At 37.6% G+C, this 26,896-nt stretch overlaps 7 protein-coding genes across 8 annotated transcripts; 4 read left to right on the forward strand and 3 right to left on the reverse strand.

Moving 5' to 3' along the window:
- The first annotated feature begins 496 nt into the window (after positions 1–496).
- On the forward strand, positions 497–2,767 carry LOC104811171 (pentatricopeptide repeat-containing protein At5g11310, mitochondrial). Its single transcript, XM_010537786.2, has 2 exons — positions 497–1,275; positions 1,522–2,767. Exons 1-2 carry the CDS (start codon positions 714–716, stop codon positions 2,742–2,744), a joined length of 1,785 nt encoding a protein of 594 aa, XP_010536088.1. The 5' UTR covers positions 497–713; the 3' UTR covers positions 2,745–2,767.
- A 1,419-nt stretch (positions 2,768–4,186) lies between these two features.
- Positions 4,187–7,097, forward strand: LOC104811170 (terpenoid synthase 17-like). The gene is given in 8 exon segments (XM_010537785.2): positions 4,187–4,435; positions 4,579–4,852; positions 4,972–5,344; positions 5,433–5,657; positions 5,911–6,049; positions 6,318–6,470; positions 6,472–6,567; positions 6,713–7,097. Coding segments are annotated over 8 exon segments (1,800 nt in total). The 5' UTR covers positions 4,187–4,201; the 3' UTR covers positions 7,019–7,097.
- A 730-nt stretch (positions 7,098–7,827) lies between these two features.
- LOC104811172 (40S ribosomal protein S2-3-like) lies at positions 7,828–9,883 on the reverse strand. The gene is made up of 2 exons (XM_010537787.2): positions 9,148–9,883; positions 7,828–8,279 (listed from the first exon to the last, which is right to left on the reverse strand). Exons 1-2 carry the CDS (start codon positions 9,808–9,810, stop codon positions 8,115–8,117), a joined length of 828 nt encoding a protein of 275 aa, XP_010536089.1. The 5' UTR covers positions 9,811–9,883; the 3' UTR covers positions 7,828–8,114.
- Positions 9,884–14,670: 4,787 nt separating this feature from the next.
- On the forward strand, positions 14,671–17,240 carry LOC104811173. 2 transcript variants are annotated; one of them, XM_010537788.2, is made up of 5 exons: positions 14,671–15,193; positions 15,636–15,932; positions 16,152–16,325; positions 16,417–16,635; positions 16,727–17,240. In XM_010537788.2, the coding sequence occupies exons 1-5, from the start codon at positions 14,822–14,824 to the stop codon at positions 17,120–17,122; spliced, it is 1,458 nt and encodes a 485-aa protein (XP_010536090.1). In that variant the 5' UTR covers positions 14,671–14,821; the 3' UTR covers positions 17,123–17,240. The 2 variants fall into 2 exon arrangements, with proteins under 2 accessions (XP_010536090.1, XP_010536091.1); XM_010537789.1 differs by having other exon boundaries at positions 16,155–16,325.
- Positions 17,241–17,250: 10 nt separating this feature from the next.
- On the reverse strand, positions 17,251–19,536 carry LOC104811174 (cinnamoyl-CoA reductase 1-like). The gene is made up of 6 exons (XM_010537790.2): positions 19,321–19,536; positions 18,755–18,924; positions 18,478–18,669; positions 18,053–18,215; positions 17,773–17,959; positions 17,251–17,664 (listed from the first exon to the last, which is right to left on the reverse strand). The coding sequence occupies exons 1-6, from the start codon at positions 19,427–19,429 to the stop codon at positions 17,520–17,522; spliced, it is 966 nt and encodes a 321-aa protein (XP_010536092.1). The 5' UTR covers positions 19,430–19,536; the 3' UTR covers positions 17,251–17,519.
- A 573-nt stretch (positions 19,537–20,109) lies between these two features.
- On the reverse strand, positions 20,110–22,423 carry LOC109116582 (cinnamoyl-CoA reductase 1-like). Its single transcript, XM_019202259.1, has 4 exons — positions 22,202–22,423; positions 21,048–21,144; positions 20,756–20,942; positions 20,110–20,254 (listed from the first exon to the last, which is right to left on the reverse strand). The coding sequence occupies exons 1-4, from the start codon at positions 22,421–22,423 to the stop codon at positions 20,110–20,112; spliced, it is 651 nt and encodes a 216-aa protein (XP_019057804.1).
- A 910-nt stretch (positions 22,424–23,333) lies between these two features.
- On the forward strand, positions 23,334–26,706 carry LOC104811302 (protein RETICULATA-RELATED 4, chloroplastic-like). The gene is made up of 9 exons (XM_010537963.2): positions 23,334–23,344; positions 23,750–24,242; positions 24,641–24,709; positions 25,324–25,455; positions 25,572–25,625; positions 25,727–25,771; positions 25,941–26,074; positions 26,226–26,351; positions 26,450–26,706. The coding sequence occupies exons 1-9, from the start codon at positions 23,334–23,336 to the stop codon at positions 26,493–26,495; spliced, it is 1,110 nt and encodes a 369-aa protein (XP_010536265.1). The 3' UTR covers positions 26,496–26,706.
- Positions 26,707–26,896: the final 190 nt, after the last annotated feature.

A 26,896-nucleotide genomic window follows, 5' to 3' on the forward strand; every position in this document is an offset into this window, starting at 1 on the left:
GGTCATTTGCCGGTTTAACGTTCTTGAGGAGTTGAGGTTCGGCCAATCCCGTTCCAGTCTCATCTCTAATTCAATTGAATTTGTATCTTGCCAAAAATGAATCATGCGTGTGTGTGTGTGTATATATATATACATCAAGATGTGGATCAAGCGAGCATAATCAGAAAATCTTCGATTATAATCTGAAACAGTCAGATTCTGTTCATGTGCTTTGACTTTAGACTCCTGTCTCAAGATCAGAATGACTCACACATAAAAAGCAATGTAAGCATGATGCCGGCAGATCAATACAGGATCAGATTGTTATCTTGCAAACACTATTCGAATGAATGGCTTAATGACATTTTTAAAAAATTAAAATATAAATATAAATGGAATAATAAAAAATAATCAATTGGATACGTAAATTTTTAAAAAATAAAAATCGAATTGGAATGTTACTTCAATTGAAATCCGACAATGACCCTCCCCAGTTGTCAAACCCTAATTACCAGTCTTAGACTCTTAGGATGCTTCTGAACTTGTGGACGTTGTGTAATGACCTTCATTGATTTATGAAATCGCAAAAAACCCTAAATTGCTTCCGCCAAATTTTCTCTCTCGATCGATCGTGGCACGAAACCCAAAACCCAAAACCCGAAATCCTTACCGCTCTGCTTCCGTCAAAATCTTCAATGGTGAACCGATTGGTTACAGTTTGAGCAACGACTGAAATGAGGTGTCTGGTCTCCTCCTTCCGTCGCGTACTCTCCTTAAACCCTAATCACCATCAACTTCTTCTTCAGAAACTCTTCTCCTCTTCCCGTTCACGGGTCTCTATCCCTGTCAACTCTTTAATTCAAGGGCCGCTATCTCCTTCCCCGCCGGATTCTAGATGTATCCCATCGCAGCAAATCTCTCTCTCCGATTTCGCGCAGTCTGACTTCTCCACCATTTCGAATATCCTTGAAAATCCTAATATTATTCCTGATTCGAATCTCGAGTCCGCCCTGGATGGGACTGGGATCGAACCGAGTAATGGATTGGTTCAAGCACTTTTTGATCGCTTCGGTTCATCGCCGAAGCTGCTGCATTCGGTGTACAGATGGGCAGAGGGGAAACCCGGGTTTCAAACGTCTTCTTCGTTGTTTGATTTGGTTATAAATACTCTAGGTAAAGCTCGGGATTTCGAGTCGGTTTGGTCACTGATTCTTGATCGTATGGGAAGCAGTGGAGGATCAGAGTTGGTTTCTGCAAATACGTTTGTGGTTCTTATCAGACGGTATGCGCGTGCTGGTATGAAGATTTCTGAGAATCAACGTTTCGATTCGATTGGAATTTTGGTAATTATAATACGAAAGAATATGTGGATAATTGATAATACAATAGACGGATACAATTTCCACTTCAGTTTGAGATTTAGCTGAGAATTCTGAACCTTTCTTTTGTGTCTGAATTCTCCTCAATTCTTCTGCTCAGAATCTTGTCTCCTGGTCCTGGCTAGGTTATTGTCTTTAATTGAGCTATTCGGTCTACTTGCAGGTATGGTAAAGTCAGCAATAAAGGCATTTGAATTTGCTAGAGATTCTGACATCATTTCTACACCAGATTCGGAAGCGAAGTTGTTTGAGATTCTGTTAGATACCCTTTGTAAAGAGGGGCTTGTCAGAGCGGCTTCAGAGTATTTCGAGAAGAGAAGGCTAACGGAACCAAGTTGGGTTCCTTCTGTTCGGATTTTTAACATTTTATTGAATGGATGGTTCCGCTCAAGAAAACTTAAGAAGGCAGAGAAGCTGTGGTCGGAGATGAAGAGCGAGAACATGGTACCGACAGTTGTCACATATGGTACTCTAATAGAAGGGTATTGCAGGATGCGTCGGGTTGAGATTGCTATTGAGTTGGTTGAAGAGATGAAGAAGATGGGAATCGAGCCTAATTTTATCATATATAATCCAATCATTGACGCTTTAGGTGAAGCGGGTCGGTTTAAGGAGGCTTTAAGTATGATGGAGAGGTTCTTCATTTGTGAACCGGGTCCTAACATCTCGACTTACAATTCATTAGTGAAGGGTTTCTGCAAGGGTGGAGATTTATCTGGTGCTAGCAAAATCCTCAAGATGATGACGAGCCGAGGCATTGCTCCTACAACAACTACGTACAACTATATCTTTAAGTATTACTCGAAACATGGGAAAACCCAAGAGGGCATGAATCTATACTCGAAATTGGTTGATGTTGGATGTAACCCAGATCGGCTTACTTACCATTTGGTCTTAAAAATGCTGTGCGAGGATGGAAAGCTGAGCCTGGCAATGCAAGTGAACAAGGAAATGAAAAACAGAGGAATCGATCCAGACCTAGCAACTAGCACAATGTTGATTCATCTGCTCATTAGGCTGGACATGTTCGGAGAAGCAGTTGCAGAGTTTGAGAATTCAGTGAGACAGGGAATAGTACCACAGTATATTACCTTCAAGATGATCTCCGATGCATTAAGATCAAAAGGGATGACAGAGATGGTGAAGAAGCTCTGTGATTTGATGTCTTCTCTTTCACATTCGAAAAATCTGCCAAACACATACAAAGGAGTCATAGATACATCAGATAAAGATCGTAGAGTGTCTATTCTGCAAAGGGCTGAAGCAATGTCTGATGTGTTGAAGGGTTGCAACAACCCGAGGAAGCTCATGAAACAGCGTGGAACTTCTAAAAAGACTGCATGTAGCACTAATGTATCAGCAAGTGATATCGGTAAACGAGACTGAGAGGCATACGATTAGAGGACAAAATTAAAGTGGCAATGGGCATCTCAGCTACCTGTTTAACCCTCTGAGTCTTTTAGAGGTTAAATAGTGAATGAGCCTTGCAGAGGTCAAGCTTTAAGATGAAGTTCTGTTCCTTGAAATCTAAATCCAATGGGTCAATCTCTCTCACATTGATGCTGCTACCTTCGTCATGTGTTGGGTACCTTCCTGCTCTCTCATGTTATGCTTGCACTTTCTCTCAGATCTGCTTGTTCTTGTTGGTGTTGATTTTCCTTGTTCGATTTTAAACTTCGCCGGGTCTCCATATGATGATTCAATTTTGATTTATGGGTTTTGTGTGATATCAATCTAGGTTTTCTTTCTCTGAAATGAGGTGATTCGGGAGATTGAACAATGGTCAGTTTGAAGGATTTGGTTGTAATATAAAAGAAAGATCATTGATTGGTGTTAACTGTGAAAGATGTGTGATCTTCTGTCTGGTTTATGTGAATTGCATCCATGTCCTATGAGCATTCTTAAAAAACTTGATAAGAAACTTCTGAGATTAAAGGGAACATACAGAATGCTGTAATTGATTGATTTAAGTCTTTGTTTCGTAGAATTTATTGATGAATTTTATGCTCAGCTCACCAATGAAAATTGAAATACTTTTCGTCTGCAGTCTCTTGTGAAATAGACAAACCATATTTACATGACAAGTTCATATACTGATGTAATTTTATGATGCATGACAGAAGGGGAGAAACCACAAGAAGCTCTTTCTGTTTCCATAATCAAGCCGACAGTAATCACAATCACCACTCTTCTTCTTCGTTCTTCGGAGAAGATTGGGAATGAATTCAGCGATCATCTCTCGTCGTTTTTTATCCGAAAGGGTATTTGAAAAGGTACCGACTTAATTCTGTTCATCCGAGATTTCTGCTACTAAGAATTAAGATTATTTTTATAAATGGTTTAAGCACTGCCAATCTAGATTCCTTGACGATTTATTACGGCCGTTTTCGTTTGCTGGATTGTTAAGCCTTACCACGTGAAGTCGTAAATATGTTGATGTGCAGCCTCGATCGTTGTGCGTGCAGTCACGTTCATCTGTTTGGATTAGGCTTGAGTAATTGAGTCATAATCTTAATATGCAAGTTACATTCATATATATATATATAATATCCGACATAAACATGGTATGCGAGACATGTGAATTTTCTTGACCTAAATAAAAACTTGTATTTATTACAAATGGTTAGTTTATCAATAAACTCCAAAACCGACCAAAATTAAAAATTTGAACCAAAAAATAACTAAACCGAAATTCAAAACGGCCAACCCTGCTAACATCACTCTCCTCTTAAACGTCTAGCTTTCCTCTATATATATCTCACCAGCTACATACATGAGTATCTTTTGCTACATGACTGAAAGTGGAAGCACCAACGTTATTTAGGACAAGAGTTGATCCTGTAATGATCTCAAGTCGTCCTTCCTTAATTCGGACGACTGCTTCATGTCGTGTTAAAGCTTCGCCTTCTCCTCATCTATGGCTTCACAATCCTACTTTCCCTTTCCCCGAGAAACGTTCGAAAAATTTGAAGCTGAATGCTACGAATTCTGATCTCGAAAACACTCGTCCATTGATCAAGTTTCCGCCCTCTCTCTGGGCCGACCGCTTCCTCTCCGTCCCCGTCGAGGATGAGTTGGTAAGTGCCGAAATTTGTGGTAACATTCTTCGAGTAATTACCCGAATTTCAAATCCTTCTCATGTTTTTATACACAAAACCTAATCTGGAACATGAATGAACGGACAAGAGACATATACTACTAATTCTTTGTCATCTTGTAGGAACTCAATGGCCTGACAAGAGAGATTGAAGATCTGAAGTCTAAAGTCAGGGAGAAGCTCGCGTTTTCTCCGAGCGATAATGACAAGGAGAGAATCCGATCGATCCATTTACTAATCAGTCTTGGCCTCTCGTACCATTTCGAGAGCGAGATCGAAGATACCCTCGATCGTGCTTTTGGAAACTTGGCGGAAATTATCGCCGACGAGTATGATTTGCACACAATCTCCATCATGTTTCAGGTGTTCAGGCTCTACGGCCATAACATGTCTTGCGGTAAGGATCCTACACTTTTTTAGTCGTATTTCTTTGATTCAAAAACATACATACACATATACATACATACATAAATAAATCTTATATAACGCTATATATATCATTTTCGTCTTGTGTAGATGTATTCGATAGATTTAAAGGAGATGATGGGAAGTTCAGAAAGAATCTAGAAATGGACGTAAGAGCTATGCTAAGCTTATACGAAGCCGCTCATTTGGGGACGACGTCAAATGACATGGATGAAGCGATGAGTTTCACATCGAAATACTTGGAGTCATTACCGATAGACCTCGCAAGCCCGCATCTATATAGTCTCATTCGAAATGCTCTATATCAACCTCGATATCATAACATGGAAATACTATTTGCAAGAGAATACATCTCGTTCTACGAACAAGAAGAAGATCGTGACGAGATTCTCCTGAAGTTTGCGAAGCTCAATTTCCGACGTATGCAGCTTCATTACATCCAAGAGCTAGAAATTGTCTCAAAGTACGTATTTTTTTCCCTCTTTTCGATATCGCGGGACTACATACTCGTCATTATACTAAAAGTCATGAATTTGTTCGTTTGTTTGCAGGTGGTGGAAAGGCTTAGACTTGCCGTCCAAATTACCATACTTCAGAGACAGAATTGTGGAGAGCTATTTCGCTACAGTCGGAGTATATCCCGAGCCACGGTATTCGTTTCAGAGAACGATGGTTACTAAGATCTTCATCATCGCAACTGTAACTGTAGTGGACGACTCGTGTGATGCATACGTTACTCTTCCTGAAGTTGCCAGTCTTGTCCATGGCTTGGAAAGGTGTATGCTCGACGATATTACTTCACGTTTTCATTTATGTACACAATATTTCCGCTATATTGTCTAACATTGCCGTAAATTTGAACTGTATACAATCTCTTGAATGCTTGAACAAGAACCATAGTCTAATGGTTCATCTGCCAAAGATTTAGATTCAAAACCATATATTTAGAGTTTGCAGGTGAATGATTCAATACCCTTTACCCGAAAAAGGGAAACTAACAAAGAGAAGTTGCAATCTTGATATGTGTAGGTGGGATCTCGGTGTTATCGACAGCATACCTGACTACATGAAAATCGTCCTTAGGCATGCGTTGCTGATTTTGTCAGAGGTCGAACGGGAAGTTAAGCCAGAAGTTAGATCACAGATTAAGCAAGAGACTATGGAAGAGGTAATGAAACTTACCTTCAGATAAACGCATAGCGAAAACAAAACAAATAAATTATAAGAAACTATCAAAAATCGGTACTATATGACACTTTAATCCTATATTTTTCGGTGAGTTATTTCAATATAATCACAATACATTCTTGAAAGAGAAATAACAAATATATATATATTCTTGTAGTGTTATGAAATATCAAATTTTGTTTTTCCGCTTTTGTATGTGTTACAATAGAATCTTGTAAGGACTGACTGGTGTGATGTATATAATGCAGTTGAAGATTATCATGAGAGCGTTCCTACAAATAGCACAATGGGCACGTGCAGGTCACGTGCCAACCTTTGAGGAGTACATGGAAGTCGGGCTGGTCACGACCGGGATCGAGTTGCTGATGAAGCTCGGCTTTGTCTGGATGGAACATACCAACTCGGAAGAATGTCTCCGAGTGGCTGAGATCAAGACCGAAGATCATCCAAACCGTAAATGCTATGTTCCGCCTGTCAAATGACAAAGTCTCCTACAAGGTAAACCAAACAGGAAAAAAAAAAAGAGGCTTACCCTTTCTTGGTTTTTGTCTGTTTTTCAAACCGTGATTTCTAATGTCAAGACATTCACATATATATACGCATATATATATATATATATATATATATATGTGTGTATGATCAGCACGAGACGAGCAGAGGAGAGGTGGCGAACGGGATCAACTGCTACATGAAGCAATTCGGAGTGACGACGGAAGAAGAGGCGGGTGGGGCGATCCAGAGAATGTATGATGGCAATTACAAGATACTGGTGGAAGAGTTCTTGAACTCAACTGCCAGTACCGATGTTCCGAGGAATCTTCTGATGCGAGTTCTGAAAATGGTGGGGGTATTCGACGTCTTCTACAGGGACGGCGATGGATTCACGTATCCTCGAGGAAAGATCGATAAACATATAACCTCGTTGTTCGTTGATCGGATTCAGATCTGAAAATTTCGAGCGTGTTAGTTAAGAGAAGAAGTGCCAATTGTTATATGCATGATGTTCTATGTTCAAATGAAGAAATAAATATGGACGAAGTTGATTGGAAATGATTATAAATTTTATATGGTTTGTTTTCATTGGATCTTATTTCCTTTTTTATTTGGCTAATTTTTCTATAAATAATTGAATTTTATTATATAATTCAACATCAAAAAGAAAAAACGCAGTAGTAAATGAGATTATGTTTTTCTCTATTAATCTTTTTTCAATGCTTGCATTCTCTAAAGTTAAGAACACTCTTTAGGTCTTAGGTATCTCAATTATTTATATTTCGCATTATACTTTTAAGAATTTTATAATACAGTTATAATTCGAGACATTGGTACAATAATTTATCTACAAATTATAGGGGCTATTATTTCGCATTATACTTTTAAGAACCCTCTTTACGTGCACTGTTTATTCAAAGATAGATTTCCTTTTTCTTTTGTTAGCTTTACGAACTTTGCTTATGTTATTTATTTCAGTTTGTTATCTGTTTTATGCTATAAGTTCTGTGGTTCCTTTGGGATTTCTTACAAAATCTAACATCTTATCGGTTTCTTGTTTTGCAAGTAAACCTAGTCTATGGCTGCGTCTGCTCCTTGACCTAGAGGCATTAGGCCGAGCTATTAGCTGAACCCACAAAGCTTAAACAATAACATCATGGCCCACATGAAGCCCATATAGAGTGGAGGCAAGGCCCAATCGAAGAACCGCTATTGAAACACTAGGTCGATACCCATGCAACCGTCCACTGAAACGATAACAGAAACTGCACTTAGCCACCAACACCCACTAAACCAAAATAACTGCCGGTTCCGACCGTGAGACTGATACACGATAAACTAAAACTTGGGCAGATTCTGAGGAAAGAAACCAGCAATGTGAAAAACAGATCCAAATACAGACTCAAGTAAAGATCCAAGTGACAAGTTTGAAGTTTGAAACGAAAAAAAGTTCTTGCTCACTTTCTTGCAAAAAAAGACTAGTAGTTCTCTTACTGACTTCTTGCGAAAAAAGACTAAAGGCGATGCGAAAGATGGTGGATCATGTGGAGAGTTTAGGAGGGAGGGACATTGTCGAGGTCCTCGTGGATGATAGCCTTAGCGATGGGTTTAGCCAACAAGTCGGTGTATTCTTGCACGGGCGACTTTGTGAACCGGGTCTCCTTCCAGAACTCAGGTGTCAAGAATCCATATGTTTTCATCAGACATTCGAACGTTGCCTGCGAAATGCAAACAGATGCGTCAAAGAATACGTACGCAAAGATGCAGTTTAACTGGCTGATATAAACACAGCAATGTTGAACAAGTTTGTAACTTCTAGACAAAGAATGACATAAAAAGGGATTGAAGGATCACTAATAAATTTCAATCCTTAAGACCAGTTGAAGAAGACTGAAAGCTTCCCAGAATAACACAACATATGACAAACTCCAAGAAAGAAAGATAAAACAAAAACCTATGTATCTAATACAATGCAAGATAGAAGTCCTTGACCGCAGATAGCTACAATGTCATTAAAATTACCATATGCAAACATAAGAAAACCATTGACGTAACATGAGCACAACACTGAATTTCTCAGAGATGGATACATTAAAGCTTCCAAAAGCCTACAAACATTAACAAAAAGCTAACGTTGTAGCTAAGAACACCACAGAATGCAGGCACAAACAAAATCCTAAAGAGGGCAAATCAACAACTGAAGAGTACCAATTAGAAAGAAACTTCCAATACCAACAGAACAAACTAAAACCCTAATCCAAAAATGAGTATAGCCCACCTCACGAAAACTGAAACCCAGATCTAGAAGCAAGTAAAGAATAAGACTTCCACACCATCAAAGCACCAGCATACAAATATCAACAAAGAGCTAACATTGTCGCTAAGAACATCACAGTAAGCACTAAGCAGACACAAACAAAAGCCTAAACAATATCGATTAAGTGTTAACAGTGTTGAATCAATACAAACGGTTCAGCTAAGCGCATAGAATAGAAGGATAAACAACATAATACTACACAAAAAGCAGAGAAAAAATATCTATAAACACAATCTAAATCAAGTAAATAAATGTACACACGACAATACCTTGACGAAATTTCCAAGGGTCTTAGTGGACCCTCGGGAAGATGTAAACACATCGTCTATCCCAGCAAATTGAAGAACCTTCTTCGGAACCCTAGCGGCGACAATACCAGCTCCTCTCGGCGCCGGAACCATGCGAACGGTTACCGACCCACACTTGCCCGTGACCTTGCACGGCACTGTGTGTGGCTTTCCGATCTTGTTTCCCCAGTACCCTCTCCTTACCGGAATCACCGAGAGCTTAGCCAATATGATGGCTCCACGAATGGCGGTCGCAACCTCCTTCGCGCACTTCACGCCCAAACCCACATGACCGTTCCCGTCTCCGACAACGACAAAGGCCTTGAAACGGGTTCTCTGACCCGCACGAGTCTGCTTCTGAACAGGCGTGATCTTCATTACCTCGTCCTTCAGGGACGGTCCGATGAGGAGATCGACAATCTGATACTCCTTGATGGGAAGAGAATGGAGATAGATCTGTTCAATAGATCGGATTTTGCCTTCCCGGACGAGACGTCCGAGCTTCGTGACAGGAACCCACTTCTCCTCCTCGTCCTTCCTAGCACGGCGACGTCCGCCGCGTCCTCCACGTCCCCCTCCGAACCCACGTCGGAATCCCCCTCTCTCCGGTGCTGCGGCTGCTGGTGCTGCTCCTGAGTCCGCCATGATTCTTCTCGGTGGCTTCTAGGGTTTCTGGAAAGAAAGCCTGCGCTTCAGTTGCGGAAGAAAGAGTGAAGCATGATCAGAGAGACGAGGGTTTTATACTTGAGCCTCGGGAATTAGGGTTGTTTTAATGGGCCTTCATTCAAAATTGAGCCTTTAAGCAAAACTGAATTTGGGCTTATAAAAATGGCCCAACAAATCGGTTCAAATTCATTAATCAATTTCATCACACGGCCTTAGAAATAGAAAAGAAAGTTTAAAATTTTCAAAACTACCAAATTACAATTACTAAGATGCAATTTTCAAATGCTACTATGACGACTTAAAAATAATATGAAACAATTATTTCTAATCGTATTTAAATAATCGCATAAAATAATCGTATTAAAATAGTTGTAGTCGTGAGTTCTTAGTTCTTACCGTACCAAAAAATGGAATACAATTTTGTCAATAGACTAATTAATTACATTTAAAAAAGTTTGATTCTTTGAAATAGCCGAAGTAACAAAGTTTACCCAACGGTAATAATCTAAATTCAAATTCAAAATGATAAAAGACACATGGAAGATCCAAAAAAATCATGGATATATATATAGAGGGATGGCAGTCATAGATTGTACAACTTAGAAATAAATATATGTTTTTGTTTTTATTTAATTGCTATATTACTACTGTTTAATATTGGAATTTACCACGTGCGTTTATATATATATATATATCTGTGTGTGTGTGTGTGTGTGTGTATTGCGTCACTTGCTATATGATAAAATACGTAAATGGTAAAACGGAAAACACGTATAAAACTTAAAAACTAATTAAGTTAATTAGTATAAGTAACATGTTTGCCCATTAGCCATTGTCGAAAATTTCTTTTTTATTTATTTTATTTATGTGAATATATGATGAAAATATGAATATATGAATCGAGACCACTTCCAAACATAGTGACACTAACTATACACAAATACATAGTAGAAATGTATATAAATTTCATTTTAAAAATTCAATTTTATTCATTTTATATTGACTTTAAATTCGGTGAATTTGATTCTAAAAAAAATATTCGATCAATTTTGTAACTCTACACCGCAAACGGAATCATGCATTGTGCTTAAGATTTCTTTCCATGCAGGCTTATTATTATTATTATTATTATTATTATTAATATATATATATATATATATATATATATCATAACATGTACGTTGATTTGATTTGATTGTTTTGTTCAAATATTATTGGATTTTTGGCTTTTTCCAATTGTTTTCTACCGAAAAAAGGAATTGTTTTCATAGAAAAAAATCAAATAAATAAGCACCAATATTTAGTGCTATATGTACCGCAGTGATGTTACCTAACATCTCTAAAGCAAAGTTGGTCCATGTTCTAAATTCTTAAAGCAAAATGACATCTTATTCTTATATCTGTTCTCATATGCATTTTAGATCATTTTAGATTTTAACAGGCCCATTTTAATGAAAAATAGATATAAATAATGTTGATTCTATATCATTTACATGCGTTATTCATATAATATATACTATAAATCTATGGTATGACGCATTTTAAGAATAAAACTATGGAGCTTAGTTTTTCCCTCCTATAATTTGGAAAAAAAAACCCATTAAATTGTAAATATTTTGTTACAAAGATTTGGAAACTCTAAACATTATGTGTTTAAGAATGAGAAATCTTAATCCTAATTAAATGGGACAACACTATAATGATATTACAAGACCATGTATTAAAAGTTTTTTTTAATGAAGAAGACGATATTACTAATGGAAAATTAATGTTTAATGCAAGACAATATTATTAAAATATGATCTTTATATATATTCTGCACTTGTAAAAAAAACGTTTAGCCCTCATTATGAAAAAGACTAAACATACGTATGAAAAAAAAAATTCTGACCACAAAATTGTAAAAAAAAAGGTACCTTATGAAGTTTTATATAAAAATATATGTTTTGCAAATTTTCCTCTATATAAAATCGTGACAAAAAAAACTTTCATATGGTCCTACCTTATATATATATATATATATGTGTGTGTGTGTGTGTGTGTGTGTGTGTGGTAACATGTTATTTTGACTTGTATTTTAAAATTAAGAAGAAATTATATCGATATTGTTACGTATCTTATAAAAATTTCATGGATTTGGACTTGCATATAAACTATTGATGTCAGTCACTATGACACTATTTCAAATCGACGTGGAGGAAGAATATGGGAGATGAGACTATAATCACATATATATACTCCATCACATACGACAATAATCTGTCCTCTAATCATTTGAAAACCTTGATGATTTTTTTTTTTTGCAAACTCTTTTCTCTTTGATTTTAAAATTATTTGGATTTTGAATATTCAAACTATATAAGTTTGAATTCAAATAATGTACATATTATTCAGATATTAATTCAAGTTCTTGGAATTATACTGTTTGGAATAATCGAGTATTAATTCAATTTTTTTCTTCTAAAAAATATGTTTAATAATTGTTTCTGATTGATAAATTATTTTTTATATGTTTAAAAATTACGAAATTATGTCCTCTTCACAAATAAAAAATACTTTTTTTCATTATTTAATTAGGTCTTTAAATAGTATTCTTAACGGTAGCAACAATTTAGCTAGTGAATAATTAAATTGATCATTAAAAATTTAATAATATTATTACAAAAAATAAATTGGAATTCATATGTCCTACAAATTCAAAATTTTAAATAAATGTAATTAAATAAAATTCATCAATCTAATAGTATATATAAATTATTTTAAAATTTTAAATGATCTAAACTCTAGTAATTACCTAAATAAGTTATTATTATTTGCAAAACACAGTTCAAAACATATAAGTACGCCATCTAATTTTTAAAAAATAAATTAAAATTATAAAAAGGACATATATAATTAAGAGTTCCAACGAACAAAGCTTCTTTGTGTTCCGTGTCTCTTCATTGGGAAACGACGACCACCCAGACGCCAAAACGACAGCGTTAAACCCAAGAAAAGGAATCCATAGAGTGAGAAAAAACGGATTTATTATGTTTAGGGATTTTTTTTTACATAAATAAATAAATAGTAAATAAGTTCCACTGTGTTTGTGTTATTTAATTAGTGTATTAATTTGGTTTGCAAATTAATTCCTTCGACGGCACGTTGGTCGATTTTTTTATTCTGTTTTTTTTTTAAATTTTATTTTAGTTATGTCACTTGAACAATCCATATGTTTTAATGCACGGAATTAAATTACTTTTTTTTGGAATATATAACATAAATGGAATTCTTTATCGGTATTTTAAAACCCAATTCAAAATGAGAAAGTATAAATAATCAAAGAACAACAATAAACCGCACACACAAAAATAACAATCAGATAATAACTTCAAATTCTAAATAAATCGAAACTACACTTACATAATTATATATAATCTACTAAACTAAATATAGATAACCTAATAATAACTCAAGTTAAATATATCCCATATTAGAGTATCAAACATTGTTAATTTTATGAAATGAAAAATATAACAGATGTTTACTCAGACAATATAATTTAATTTATTTGAATATATAAATATGTATCATAATTTCCATTTTGATTCTATCCCAAAAATCTCTATACCTACATTTTCTTAGAAAAGATAGTAAAATTTATTATATTAATAGTCCAATTAAATTAAAACATTGCCTATGAACTAATCTAATATTTTTATACTATATATATATATATATTTCATTCATAAACCCTAAACATTGTATTTAGTTAACATGATTCTTGTAGTTAATGTCCTCCCGTTTTTGGGTATCTTTAATTTAATATTTTTCAAAAATCAAGAGTACGAAATGCGAATACAGAGAGGCAAAATGGCAATAAGAGAGTGGGAATTGAGAATTAATTACATAAACTACCAAAAAAAGGAACATTGTCCGAGGAATTAAATTGCATATACACAGATATCCAGCTTTTATTTGAAATGTTTCATCTGCTTTCTATGCCGTTTGACTCGGACTCATTAATTTATATATAAAAAAATATATACTCACAATTTCACGAGTCACATCACAATACATTTTCAAAATTTATAAAAATCTATTACACCAAAAATACATATATTTTTCATAGTAACTTACTTAATTTGGAAATAAAACATTGATTGAATGTCTGAAGTTGTTGAACTATGCATGTACAAAGAATCTTAAAAGGAGTGGTTATTGTAGGTTAGGTCCTTGTAATGTTTTAAAGTTGAAATTAGAGACGTTATACTATGCATTTGAAAATAAATTTGAATCAAATTATTACATACTTTTTAGAAAATCAAATTTTTTATAGGTTAAGTATTTTATACAAAAAAAAAAATTGAAATAGAACCGAGTGGACGAAAAACTAACTCGATATAACTCATGTGGAAAACAATTAAATTATTTTTTTATCTCATTTTATTTGTAATTATTTATTGTTTATCTACGTTTTTTACCCTGGTTCAAATCATCATTGATTAATATAAGTCATTTGTAGATTCACGTGGGAGGTAGTTTCCACTAGGCTAAAACTTTGTACGAGAAGAAAATTGTCCGAAACTTTTTATAACCCAATTTGGATTTTTTTTTGTCAAAACCCAATTTGGATTTATAAAAACAAGATTAAACCATATTATTATTATTATTTTTTATTACAGTAAAACTTTGAACTGATTGAACGCAAACAAATTGTCACCTGTAATCGCATAATATATGCAGTCGACAGCCATATAACCCCTGCCTAGATACACATATGACATATATATATATACATATGTGTAAGTTATTTATTTATTTATTTATTTAAATATTCATGTATTTCAAACGGTTAAAAGATACATGCTTTGAACATCTTCTTCATCCTCATAAGACCACTGCAAAGTAAAAAGCTTTTTTGATCGTTTCTTCATCATCTTCGTACTTTATCTGTTTCTCTATCTCTTCTCTGTTTCTCTCTCCACCGGAGCTTTCTCTCTATCTGGGGATGGAGTCGACAGCGGCTCGAAAATCCCTCCGGCGGCCGAGATGGCAGTACCCACCATCGACGAGGATCATCCAGTTGCCTCGAAGACCATCTGTTCGAGGAAAGTCCTCAAACAGCGAGAGAAGACGAATGATGGTGGAGAATCAGTTTTTCGATCTGGAGAGCTCGTTTGGAGGGAACCATCGCGGCGGAGGAGCTGCTTCGGCCTTTTCGGCGGCGGAGGAGCAGGAGAAATGGAGGGTTGAAGCGGATATGCTGAGAGCAGAGTGTTATATGTTGAGGGCTGAGAAGGAAATGGCGACGAAGAAGGTGGAGAAGAAAATGGAGAGGATCGAGAGGACTTTGCGTTCAGCGGTTCACGTTCTTCTCGCGGTAAGTTTTCCTTATCTCTTTTTTGATTTTCGGTTGTTTGGCTGCCCAGAAAACGAGGTTGAAAAAACGGAGACATTAACTCTGTTTCAGAAAAAAATTCTTGATGGGTACTGGTCTTTGCGATAAAGGCAGTATCTTTGGTCGGATTCCTGTGACAGAAGCAGCTTCTAGTAGATTTTTTTTTTATTAATGTTGAAGTTTCTACTCCTACGACAGCATCTGTGGAAGAATCTTTGTGTTGAGGGATTACTGGAAGTGACATGTGAAGCCTTAGTGTCGTGTTTGGGTCAGATTCTGTTGTCTGTTTTTTTTTTCCTGAGAAAATGAGAGAAAAGGATCAGAAGTTGGAGAATGTGGCTTTATACATTTGAATTTTGTTTTGTTGTACTTAATTTATTTCGTGTTGGGAGTAAGTCTGAGAGTAGCAACCTTTGTCTTGTAGGGAAGAGAAAGGATTTCAGAAGGAGATGATGTGAGCATTGTCTTGGAGGAAGAGATAGATCATTTGGTCCGGAAACTACAAAAGCTAAGAGGGAAAGCAGAAGCTAAGGATTCCGAAGCCAAGAATGGAAACAATTTAAACAAACAAGCTTCTTTCCCCAAGAGAAGGCTCGAGAGATTGGATGGAACATCCAGTGAAATTTGCCTGAGGGACACTCGGGAGATGGCCGAAGCAATTTTGTCAGTTAAACCAAATCAACGTCTGAACAGAAGTTGCGTTTCTGACTGTGACACCAACGTAAGAATGACCACTTTCTCGAGCTTCGGGTTCCTTTTGGTCAATATAACAATATACTCTCAGCAGAGTTTTCTCAGTAGATTCAGTGTAGTTCTTTGTTTCCTTCTCTTTAAGCTTCACTAATCTCGAAAAGAACCGAGCTTTTTTAATGTTCTTGCGAGATTTTCGTAGTTGTCACTGATCTCGGCGTTAGTAAAAAATCTTTTGGTTTCTGTTTAGCAGATGGAGATTTTAAGAAAGAGAATGGAGGCATTGTCGAAAGGGCATCTCTTGGAAAGAATGGAAAAGGAATATGGTTCAATGATTTCTCCGGCGAACAGTTCTGTTACTTGCTCAGCTTCTAGCTCTATGCGTTTTCCGACTCATGACGTGATGCCACAAATTGCACTTAAGGTTTTCCTCAGATTTCTGATCAAGAACTATGGCTTTGAATGGAGTTACAATAAAAAGAAAATACGAAACGTTTTAAGATACGGGTTTGCAGGAAATGTGGGCTCACCGGGAGAAATCATGTTCGGGGCATTGCAAGGCGATAGTGAAAAATCTGGTGGAGCAAGTTAAGATCGAGACAGAACAGTGGTCTCAAATGCAAGAGATGCTTCACCAGGTCAAGGATGAGATGGAGGAGTTGCAGACTGCCAAAAACTACTGGGAGGATCGAGCATTTGATTCAGAACGTCTAATCCAGTCGCTACATTTATCGGTAAGGAAGTTTCCTCTGTCTCATTTAACACATTCGTCGTGAAAAAAAAATTAAAAACGAGCTCATGGCATCTTGTCTCATGTTCTTGTAGGTGAAGGACTGGAAAGAAAAAGCTGCTCTTTATGAGAAGAAAACGAATGAGCTACAAGGAGAAGTATCGGTCCTCAAAGAGGTGATCAAGAAGACGGAAAATGGCTTGAACCCGGAAACAAAGGAACAGAAACCGGCAGAGAAAGTCCCGAAAGAACCTCGTACCGAAACGATATTAGGCATTCTTGTGCGTCGGTTAAAGGAAAATCCTCGCATCTCTAATGATCACGGGTTGAAACAGAAGGATAAATCCGGAGAAAGGAGAAGGGAAACTGTGGATCCGAAAAGATTGCCTTTGAGAGACGTCGGGAACGATTCTCGGGTCATTGGTCAGAGAAGTAAGCTTAGTTCTCCTTCCTCCTCAGTGCAGTCATATGCAGAGACTCTTCTTAGATAGTGATTCTTCATGTTTTGTTTGTCTTTGAAAGTTTTGTCTTGAGAGCATATGTGTTTGTTCAGAGAATCTGATAAAACCAGTGGAAAATAAGCAAAAAGATCGCAACTTTTGGATACAAGACTATGAAAGATCAAATTTTGTAGGACTTATGATCATAACAAACTCGATTTTATCGTCAAACCTATTGATGAAGAGAAAATGAGTACATAAATGATACAACGGGAAACTCGGATACCCGACTGCAAAATAGGAGGAGAGTGAAACCGAGATAGGATATAGCGAAAAACTCGGGTACCCGATCTGTAACCATCCGACTTTATATCACATTAAACGTCCACCAGTTCTCATTCATTATTCGGTAAGATTGGAAATGTTTATTTTCTTCGGTAGAAATTCCTCAGAAGTGGACGAAGCCCTTCTCCTTCAAGCTCTCGACAGTCTCGTTGATGCTGACCTTCAAGGTTATGTATTCAATGCCGAGGCTCTTCACTCTCTCCTTCGAAACTTGGTACGTCGGCATGTAGGGATTCTCGTCCGCACACCTTCAAAAAACAACGAACAAATCTCACGAGATCTGGCCACAAGAACATGTTCAAGATTCACATAAACGAGGTAAAGAGAGGCGTTTTTTTCATATCCGGGTCACTTACTTTTCAGGGAGTTGAAGATTCGGGTAGAGCTCACGCAGAATGTTCACAATCTCGGAGTAGTGAGCGACGCTCTCGACCAGACAATAACGTCCATCGGCTGACGGGTTCTCGAAGGCTAGGATATGCGAGTTCGCCACATCTTTTACGTTCACCCATCCTAAAGTTGAGTTGGGGAACGTCTTCGATCCTGCATGAACCAAACCGTTAAGGGCTCGATTTCTAAGCTTTTTTCAGACGAAACCCTAAACGGGTTTTATCTCGGGTTTGACAGAGTTCCCACCGTTCATCAAGTTCGCTATTACAGCGGCACTGGTGTTGAGGGTTGGCTGTAGGAGTGGACCGATCACCATTGCTGGATTAATGGTGACCATGTCAATGCCTTTCTCTTTACAGAACTTCCAAGCAGCTTCTTCCGCCAAGGTCTTCGACAGTACGTACCACAACTATTTCCCGGAACAAAGCAGAGAACTTGTTACACAGTTATCAAGCCCGGGAACAGCGTTTTCCGTTTATCGCCACTATGAACTGACTACCGGCACCGATCATAGGGTAAACATACTGAACGTTTAAGCATGATTTGCCTATGAATATGAATGCCTAATCCCCCGAAGTTCTAAAATGGATCAAATGCAGTGCAAAGCTTTTAATGAAGTGATGTTTTCTTGAACATAAATCAAGAAGATGCAAAATTTTGTAAGATCGGACCTTTGACGCCTCGCAAAACTCGGAATCAGAAAACCAAGTCTCGTCGACTGTTACATCCGGAGTGCGAGGCTTTCCGTTGCAAACAACCGCTGCCATGGAAGACGTTACGACGACTCGCTTGACAGAAGAGGTCTTCGCGCACGAGTTCAACACGTTAAGCGTTCCCTTCACAGCGGGATCGATAAGTTCAGCCTGAAACACGGAGAAAAACGTTCAAGAACGACAGAACGCGAACTGATTCAAGAGTTGATCCGAACGGAAGATCTCTATGACGAACCTGCGGGTCTTTGACATCGTTGTAAAACGGAGAAGCTGTGTGGAAAACACCATCGCAGCCATCAATGGCTGAATCAAAGGATCCTTCTTCCAAAAGGTTTGCTTTGAAAAGGTGGAGTCTTTCACTTGCACCCTCTAGTGAGAGCAAGTGTTCCGTCTTTTTCGGGTCATCTGCATATACAGTGAGTGAATCAGGAGGGAAAATTCGTCGGCTCTGACATGAAACGTTCTTCAGACATTCATATGTTAAGGATTGTGTCTGAATCCAAGTTTTCTTCAAATGGGTTTTTGGTATTCAAAAATTACGAATCTAAAACTAAGCCACGACGAAACTAAACTCTGAAAGTGTGAAATTCCCGGTTTTCAGTTTTCAAAGCAACGTCTGCAGAATTCAAGCAGAAGAACACAAATCACTGAATCACATAAACGGGTGACTTTCGATTTCCCGGATAATTCTTCGAGCTTCACGAGAAATACCCAGAAACCAACAAAGCATATGTTAAGATGAAAATCCAAAAATCAAAACAAGAGAGGAAGAGGGAGAAAGAGGAAATCTGGGTACGGAACTGGGGTCTCGAACAGAGGCCTTGACGGTGTAGCCACGAAGGAGAAGCAGCTTCACCACCCACGACGCTATGTATCCTGAAGCTCCCGTCACACACACCACCTTCCCCATTCTCTCTCTCTCCCTCGATCGATTCGTCTTCCCCTTGTTGTCGGTGTTTTGTTCTTCTTCTTCCTTGTAGTGGCGATGGTGGGATTTTATTTTGTTTCGTCTTTGCTTATTAAAATCACGACTATTTTATAGGCGCAATTGTACATACGGTGTGAAACGGCTTGAGACGAGATGCTATTTTGCGTATTTGATTTTGATTTTGATTTTTACTCTCTTGTAGGGACAGCAGATATTTATAAAAGGTGTGGTTATGGCATGGTTTGAGGTTATAGAATATATATTATTTTTATTATTCGCAAATAAAAACATCAAAATAATTACGGAAAAAAAGGTGAAACGGATGGTGTAATTACGTTGTGAGACGATTTAATTATCGGTGTTTTATAGATAGTTTTACGATTTAAACCTTAGTTTTTATAATCTGATTATGTAGACAATTAGTGCTATAAAAAAATATTCAATAAAATGAGAAAACTACAACTTAATCTAAAGACATTGTTACCATTCCCAGTGAGAGAGAAGCATGCAACGTCGATTCATGCGGCCAAATGGGATTCGAGACATTTATTTAATTTGTTCAAAGGTGGTGAAATTATAATACGGATGATAATTAAATCGATGGATCAACCCTTATTTTATAGTTGTTGAATTCCGACATGAATGGAGAACTAATTTCCTCGTCAGAAGTGGACGAAGCCCTTCTCCTTCAAGCTCTCGACGGTCTCCATGATGCTAACCTTCAAGGGCACGTAGTCAATGCCGAGGCTCTTCACTCTCTCCTTCGACACTTGGTACGTCGGCACGTACGGATTCTCGTCCGCACACCTTCAGAACACATGCACGAAGCTCGTGTGTTATATTACTATTGATGATTACAAAGGATTTCAGTTTGTACAATAAAATTTAGATATTGACGTGCATGTTTTCTATTATATTTATCTATTCCTTATAATGTTAGGATATAAATTGATAGTCTTACGCGTTACAAACTATCAAAAAATTATGTTCAAGTAAAACTCGTTCCCAATAATTACCACCAAAAAGCGTTCAAGATTCACGACTTCTCTCCGTGGAATAGTGTTTCTATTTTTCTTCTATTCTCTTGCTCGTCTAATTTTGCGGCTCAAATGGTGGTTGAGATTTAGATGAATTTTAGGCGAGTTGTAGTTGTGAGATTTGTTGAATTTTTGGCATATAAAATCCTTTTACAAATAGAGGAGAAACCAAAAAGAAATTCAAATGATTCCAAACGCAAAAAATTACCACTTTTACTATATATAGATAGATAGATATGATGCTATTTGCGTATTTCGAATGAGGACTCACTTTCGAGGGAGATGGAGATTAGGGTAGAGCTGACGCAAAATGCTGACGATCTCCGAGTAGTGAGCGACACTCTCGACAAGGCAGTAGCGTCCACTGGCTGATGGGTTCTCGAAGGACATGACGTGCGCATTGGCCACATCCTTCACGTTCACCCATCCGTAACTCGAGTTGGGAAACGCCTTTGACCCTGCAAGAAACCAAACCCATAAACTTGATTCCTGTTTTTTTTTTTATATATATATATATACGTGTGAATTCGGGTCTTGAAAAGTAGCATCTTTGATTGAAAAACCTTTGATTAAGTTGGCGATGGCGGCGGCACTGGTGTTGAGAGTTGGCTGAAGGAGAGGAGCTATTGAAGATTTTTGTATAATTGAATGTATTTGTTGCTATAGAAACCAAGAGAAATGTGTTTGGACAAGAAAAAGAAAAGATTGAGAGAATGAAAAGTATGGGACTAAGTCCCTTGTATTGTCTTGAATAAAATCTGTACAAAATAACTTGAATATATAGACATGTAGAATAAGTAAACGACTAGTTTTAGACTTGGAAAGAATCTCATGATTGTTTTCTTTAATGCATGATTGGTTCCTTGTTGTCCATTTTACGGGAGATATTGGCTTGATTCTCTGCACCTCAATCTTCATTAATTTATATAGCATAAATCATGCAATATTTCTCTAAGATTCTGCATCAATTAGCCACGTGGGATTCCTCCACTCTTTTATGGTGCTATCATTATTAACATTCCCTCAAGATTAGTTTGGATAATTGACAAAAAACTAATCTTGGAGAGTGAATGCCTTCATGATTGAGTCGAGATGTCGCCAAGCATCCTATCCCTTTCCATGTCGGTTCCAATGATTTCAAGATTCTAATTTTCTGCATTGACTCAAGTAAAACATTAGCGAATACAAAGGAGGCCGTGGCACTCCATATGATGATAAACCGAAATAAATTTGCAAGGATATTCATGTTATCAAACAAGAGAAGATAAAGACTCCTAATATGTTGAAATACGAGTTTATATGCTAACATATCATGATATGCCAAATTATCATAAATAGTTTCAAATATTTCATCTTGGTTTTCATTCTTATTACAAACAAAATTACACATAATTTTAATATCTATAGGTTTATTTTCATCATGCAATACACATTCATTTTTACCGGAATCAAAGACAAGCGTATTAAAAATAGATTTACCAAGCCTAGAGTTGTTTAAACTCATAGGTAATCCCGGAAAGTTATGTTCGGATATATCTTTTTTGGTAGAAAAGCATACGAGTGCATCATACCATTCCCCCTCACTCGTGAGCTTCTCAACTCTATGAAACCTCGTGATTAATTGTTGTATTTTCTGTTCATAAACATTAAAAACACCAAACATATCATTTGGAACACAAAAATCAAATGATACGGGAGAATAAAAGAAACTACAAACTTGGTTTCCTCTCCATGTGAAGGAGATGCTCAGATTCTTTGTTAATGTCGGAAGAGGAATGATGTCGGATGCATGTGACGCCTCTTCTTCGGAGTTCATTTCCTCCACTGTAGGGTCATTCACTATCATATCCTTTTCTATTCCTTCTTTTTTCGAGTTTGTTGCATCCAAGGCTCTCTCTTTCTCATAGTGTGTGTCTTCGTTTTGTAGTTCTCTATCCATTTCGCTCTCTTCGACAATTTGAGATAGATTTTCTTTGCTTGTAACCTGTGCTTGTTGTATCATTTCAAAAAACTCGTTAGTTCGAAATAATTCTTCAAGAAGAGTAATACTTAACTCGATATTATTGGCGTTGGCGTTTTGCACCAATGTCTCTCTCAAAAACTTTGGTATTTTGGCTAAGACGTCATCGACATCCCAATGCTCCCTGTATTCTGGTTATTCGTAAACCTCTTCATACTCACAATCACTATCACAATACTCACACATATTGGTGATAAAAGAGATAAGACAAATAAATTCTTCTCGGTTTGAAATAAAAAGACCGAGAGAGACAAGAGAAAAAAAATTTGGTGAACCGAGAGGACTTTGCTTTTCAACAAAAGTCGGGTACACACATATTGGGCTTCCGCCTGGACTCTGGTTTCTCTCTCGGATATTGCAATTGAATTTCGTTGATCTTAATCATTTGCTCATTCTTTTATTAAATTGCGATTCTCTCTAAGAAATACGATCAAATCTTGTTAATCTCATTTAGTAACCTCTAGAATTCCACAAATGACTACCAAATTCAAGAGAATAATTTACGCAACAAGAAATGGAGAGGAGAATGAAAAGGGAGGGGCCGCAACCATGGCAGACGCGGGTACTTTCTTGGCCCAATAACACGAACCTCGTTAGCTATGATGTTGTAATCATATTATGAAACATCTTATTAGTTATATCTCTTACAATAAATAAACTGATTTACATCCGTCAAGATTTCATACTTTTGTCATTTTTTTACTTAAAATTTACGAAAGTATAAACTTTTAATTCATTTCCTATGTTTTTTGATTTTAAATTTTTTGGAGAAATTAAATGCACCAGATTTATTTTTTAAATTTGAAAAGTTTATACATTTGTATCCGTTATGGTCGGAATGTGAAAGCTCTATTTTCCCCATCAAACTCCTTAAATTTACCATTTTGAGGAAAAAAAAGCCTTTTAAAGGATGAAAAAAGGAAAAGTGAAAAAGAGAAAGAAACTCTTGAGAAGACGTGAAAACCACGCGCTTCCATCGCTCGTTGGGAATCTCATTCTGATTCTCTCTCGCGAGAGAAGTCCACGTGAAAACCCTTAAAGAGATGTGTTTGCTCTGATTCTCTTTTGCCCTCGAACGAACCGCTCACCAACCCATCACACGGAGAGAGAGAGAGATTTGACAGAAAGCGGAGGGCTTTCGGAAGAAACATCCTACGAATCGAAACTCTCTCTCTTCGCGTCGTTGGGACTAAGTCCCTTGTATTGTCTTGAATAAAATCTGTACAAAATAACTTGAATATATAGACCGAACCCAACCAGTTCTGTTCCGAATCCCACGCGAGACAATAACCTCGCTGTCTCCCCTGTTCTATCTCTGAAATTATGTTCTTCTTCCTCCTCCTCCTCCGTAATCTCCGCCGCACCCATCTCCATCCGCCGCCGCATCTTCCCTTCCCCTCTCTTCTCCGCCTCCGTCGATAACGGCGGGGCCGATGGCGGGGGCGGCGGAAACAATGGGGACGACGAGGGGGGTGAGGACAGGGAGAGGAACAAGAAGGAGGCGATGATGGTTTTGTCGGAGGCCGCGTTCGGTCTGGAGAATCTGCCGAAGGATCTGGTGGCAGCGATCGAGTCGGGTCGGATTCCCGGGTCGGTGGTGACCCGGTTCCTGGAGCTCCAGAGATCAGCGTTCATGCGGTGGCTGATGCAGTTTGGTGGGTTTAGGGAAAGGCTTTTGGCCGATGATCTCTTCTTGGCTAAGGTTGCCATGGAATGTGGCGTTGGTGTCTTCACCAAGGTACGATTTTCCAATTCAAGTCCATTTCGATTAAAGTTTGTAAATTGCTTTTTCTTTCCGCCTTTCGATTGGAGGAATTGTCACTGTTTTCGAAGAAAGCTCGTAGATCTTTTCTGGGTTGTCTGTTGAATTTTCAAAGCTCCATTGATAAATTCACTGTCAGCTGTTCAAGTTGATGAGATTGAACAGCAGTGACATGTTGAACTGAACAGAGAGTTAGAGTTTACTCAATGCTAAACCATTTCGGAATCTGGGTTTGGTTTTATTTTCGTTTTCTGCCATGCCCTTTTGATCTATGCTCATCAGAATTGTTGTGTTTACGTTTTTTGTTCATAATCAGCTAAAAAGTTTCGATCTTTCGCTAATTTCGATCCATTTACGTGGCTTCTTGTCTCCAGACTGCTGCGGAATATGAACGCCGAAGAGAAAACTTCTTCAACGAACTCGAAGTTGTTTTCGCCGATGTGGTAATTGCGGCATTTCGTCTCGTTTCCTTTCGGATTCGGAAACGGACTGAAAGTGTCTCAACTTTTAATGTTTGCAAGTGCCTTGAGATTAGGACGTGTTTCATCAATCTCTGCAACCTTTAAAGGATCTGGTGAAAAATCGGAATAAGAAGACAAAGTTTGTCGAAATCGAAATGTGGACCATTTCTTATTTCGTTATATGATGTTGAGTCTATACAAAACGTAGAGTTGTCGTGGACCGTTGATACGGTTATGACCCTTCAGAGAAAGGAAGAGTTGGTTAGTTGTGGTGGTAACGGGGCCGACATTTCTCGTCGTTAGGTAGCTGGAATTTCAGTAATGGAAAATGTGGTATATCTTCTTTGTCTTCAAGTGAAACCCTAATCAAGACAAGCTTAGTACCTTTTTTCTGATTCTCATGTCCGAATTCATATTAAGTTTCCGAGGCACGAATGTTAGAAATCAACTTGGAGAGAAAATGACAACGAACTACGGTTTTGGTATGAAGTAAATTTTTATCTGCTTGGTTTGGTTTCGGTTTTTTGTTAGGTTATTGTTGAAGAGTACCGTACCGATGGTTTTGATTTCCTAATTTCGATCGGTTTTCCTCTTAGGTGATGGCTGTCATTGCGGATTTCATGTTGGTGTATCTCCCGGCACCTACCGTTTCACTACGGCCGCCTCTGGCGCTTAATGCCGGACGGATATCCAAGTTCTTTCACAGCTGCCCAGATAATGCTTTCCAGGTATCGTTTTTTTTTTCCATCTTCGTAAATGAATAATCATCCGGAAGATTCCGGAAAAGGTTTCTTTCGAAGGCTCGTTCATATGGAACATTTTTTTTACGTTTTCTTCTATACAGGTTGCTCTCTCCGGCACCTCGTACACTCTGTTGCAAAGGGCGGGTGCTATATTGGTGCGTGATTTTCTTCTTTGCTTTTCGCCAATCTCTTTAACACCTAAATGTGAACAGGCTTTTCGAGATGAATATAAATGCGGTTCTATGTTTTATAACAGCGCAACGGGGCGAAATTATTTGCTGTCGGCACGACATCATCGCTGGTAAAACCTCGTTTCTTTCCTCAAATTATGTTTCCCTTATCGAAAATTGCGAGTGTTGAGATATATATGGAGAGATCTTTTCATAGACGAAGATGTTTCTCGGGTTGTCATCCATGCAATCAAAAGCTGTTTCTTTTCTGAAATTTCGGATGGATAACCTTTGCAATAGGTTGGAACCGCCATTACAAACGCTGTGATCAAAGCTCGACAAGCTGTGGACTCCGAAGCTGAAGCCGAGAACATCCCGATACTCTCCACGAGCGTAGCTTACGGTGTGTATATGGCCGTTTCCAGCAACCTCAGGTACGGTTTGTTCTTCCTATCGGAAATGGAATGGAGAATCAAATTCCGAGTTCATACTTTTCGACCCGGAAACCATTTTTTCCATAGAATTTGATCGGATAATTCTTCATTGACGCTAAACGATTCATCTCGGCGGTAAAAAAAAAAACAGGTACCAATTGCTAGCAGGTGTGATTGAACAACGTCTACTGGAGCCATTGCTGCACCAGCAAAAACTTGCACTGAGTGCATCGTGTTTCGCCGTTAGAACTGGCAACACATTCTTGGGTTCGCTATTGTAAGTTTTCTGGATCGAAACCCGGTTTCCATTTATCCGTTCTTTGTCCTCTGGATCAGTTTTTCGATTCGTTCTCTTCGAGTTTTTTGCATTTGCAGGTGGGTAGATTATGCTCGTTTGATCGGTATCCAGAAATCTCACTGATGACAGACGAGGATGATGAAGAAGAAGAAAGCAGCAGCAGCATTGGCATGAAAGAGTCCTTAACCGGAAAACCAAACCCGGTTCGATTTTGCTTGCTTTAATTTATAATATAAGCATTGGGATCGGTTTGTTTTTCGGCTGAATCGAATTTCCCCCCATTTGAAGAATTGTCGATTTTTTGTGAAAGATAATACGATTCCATTTAACCGGAGTCTTCACATTCCAAGCAAGATTAATAGTAGATTTCAATATAAATAATAATTGTATTTTCAGTTTCAACCCGTAACAGTAACTAATTACAAAAGACTCTTAACAATATATAATCTTTTTGCAGGTATATTAATAACGTTTCTAGATACAATTCAATTGTTCCCATGTTGGACCAAACATAATGTAAAATT

This window comes from Tarenaya hassleriana, unplaced genomic scaffold (assembly GCF_000463585.1).
Source record: "Tarenaya hassleriana unplaced genomic scaffold, ASM46358v1 Cleome19, whole genome shotgun sequence".
NCBI lineage: Eukaryota > Viridiplantae > Streptophyta > Magnoliopsida > Brassicales > Cleomaceae > Tarenaya > Tarenaya hassleriana.

Bases quoted from the DNA above. Each gene is read 5' to 3' on its own strand.
- LOC104811171 (XM_010537786.2), top strand. From the start codon at position 714: ATGAGGTGTCTGGTCTCCTCCTTCCGTCGCGTACTCTCCTTAAACCCT. The intron at 1,276-1,521 runs GTATGAAGATTT...GTCTACTTGCAG, and splicing joins CAGACGGTATGCGCGTGCTG to GTATGGTAAAGTCAGCAATA.
- LOC104811172 (XM_010537787.2), bottom strand. From the start codon at position 9,810: ATGGCGGACTCAGGAGCAGCACCAGCAGCCGCAGCACCGGAGAGAGGG. The intron at 8,280-9,147 runs GTATTGTCGTGT...TGCATTTCGCAG, and splicing joins CCCTTGGAAATTTCGTCAAG to GCAACGTTCGAATGTCTGAT.
- LOC104811173 (XM_010537788.2), top strand. From the start codon at position 14,822: ATGGAGTCGACAGCGGCTCGAAAATCCCTCCGGCGGCCGAGATGGCAG. The intron at 15,194-15,635 runs GTAAGTTTTCCT...TTTGTCTTGTAG, and splicing joins CGGTTCACGTTCTTCTCGCG to GGAAGAGAAAGGATTTCAGA. The intron at 16,326-16,416 runs GTTTTCCTCAGA...ACGGGTTTGCAG, and splicing joins TGCCACAAATTGCACTTAAG to GAAATGTGGGCTCACCGGGA.
- LOC104811174 (XM_010537790.2), bottom strand. From the start codon at position 19,429: ATGGGGAAGGTGGTGTGTGTGACGGGAGCTTCAGGATACATAGCGTCG. The intron at 18,216-18,477 runs GTCCGATCTTAC...TCCGGGAAATAG, and splicing joins AGTTTTGCGAGGCGTCAAAG to TTGTGGTACGTACTGTCGAA. The intron at 17,665-17,772 runs GTAAGTGACCCG...TGTTTTTTGAAG, and splicing joins AATCTTCAACTCCCTGAAAA to GTGTGCGGACGAGAATCCCT.
- LOC109116582 (XM_019202259.1), bottom strand. From the start codon at position 22,423: ATGGATAGAGAACTACAAAACGAAGACACACACTATGAGAAAGAGAGA. The intron at 20,943-21,047 runs GTTTTTCAATCA...GGTTTCTTGCAG, and splicing joins CATCGCCAACTTAATCAAAG to GGTCAAAGGCGTTTCCCAAC. The intron at 20,255-20,755 runs GTGAGTCCTCAT...TGTGTTCTGAAG, and splicing joins AATCTCCATCTCCCTCGAAA to GTGTGCGGACGAGAATCCGT.
- LOC104811302 (XM_010537963.2), top strand. The intron at 24,710-25,323 runs GTAATTGCGGCA...TTTTCCTCTTAG, and splicing joins AAGTTGTTTTCGCCGATGTG to GTGATGGCTGTCATTGCGGA. The intron at 25,456-25,571 runs GTATCGTTTTTT...TCTTCTATACAG, and splicing joins GCCCAGATAATGCTTTCCAG to GTTGCTCTCTCCGGCACCTC.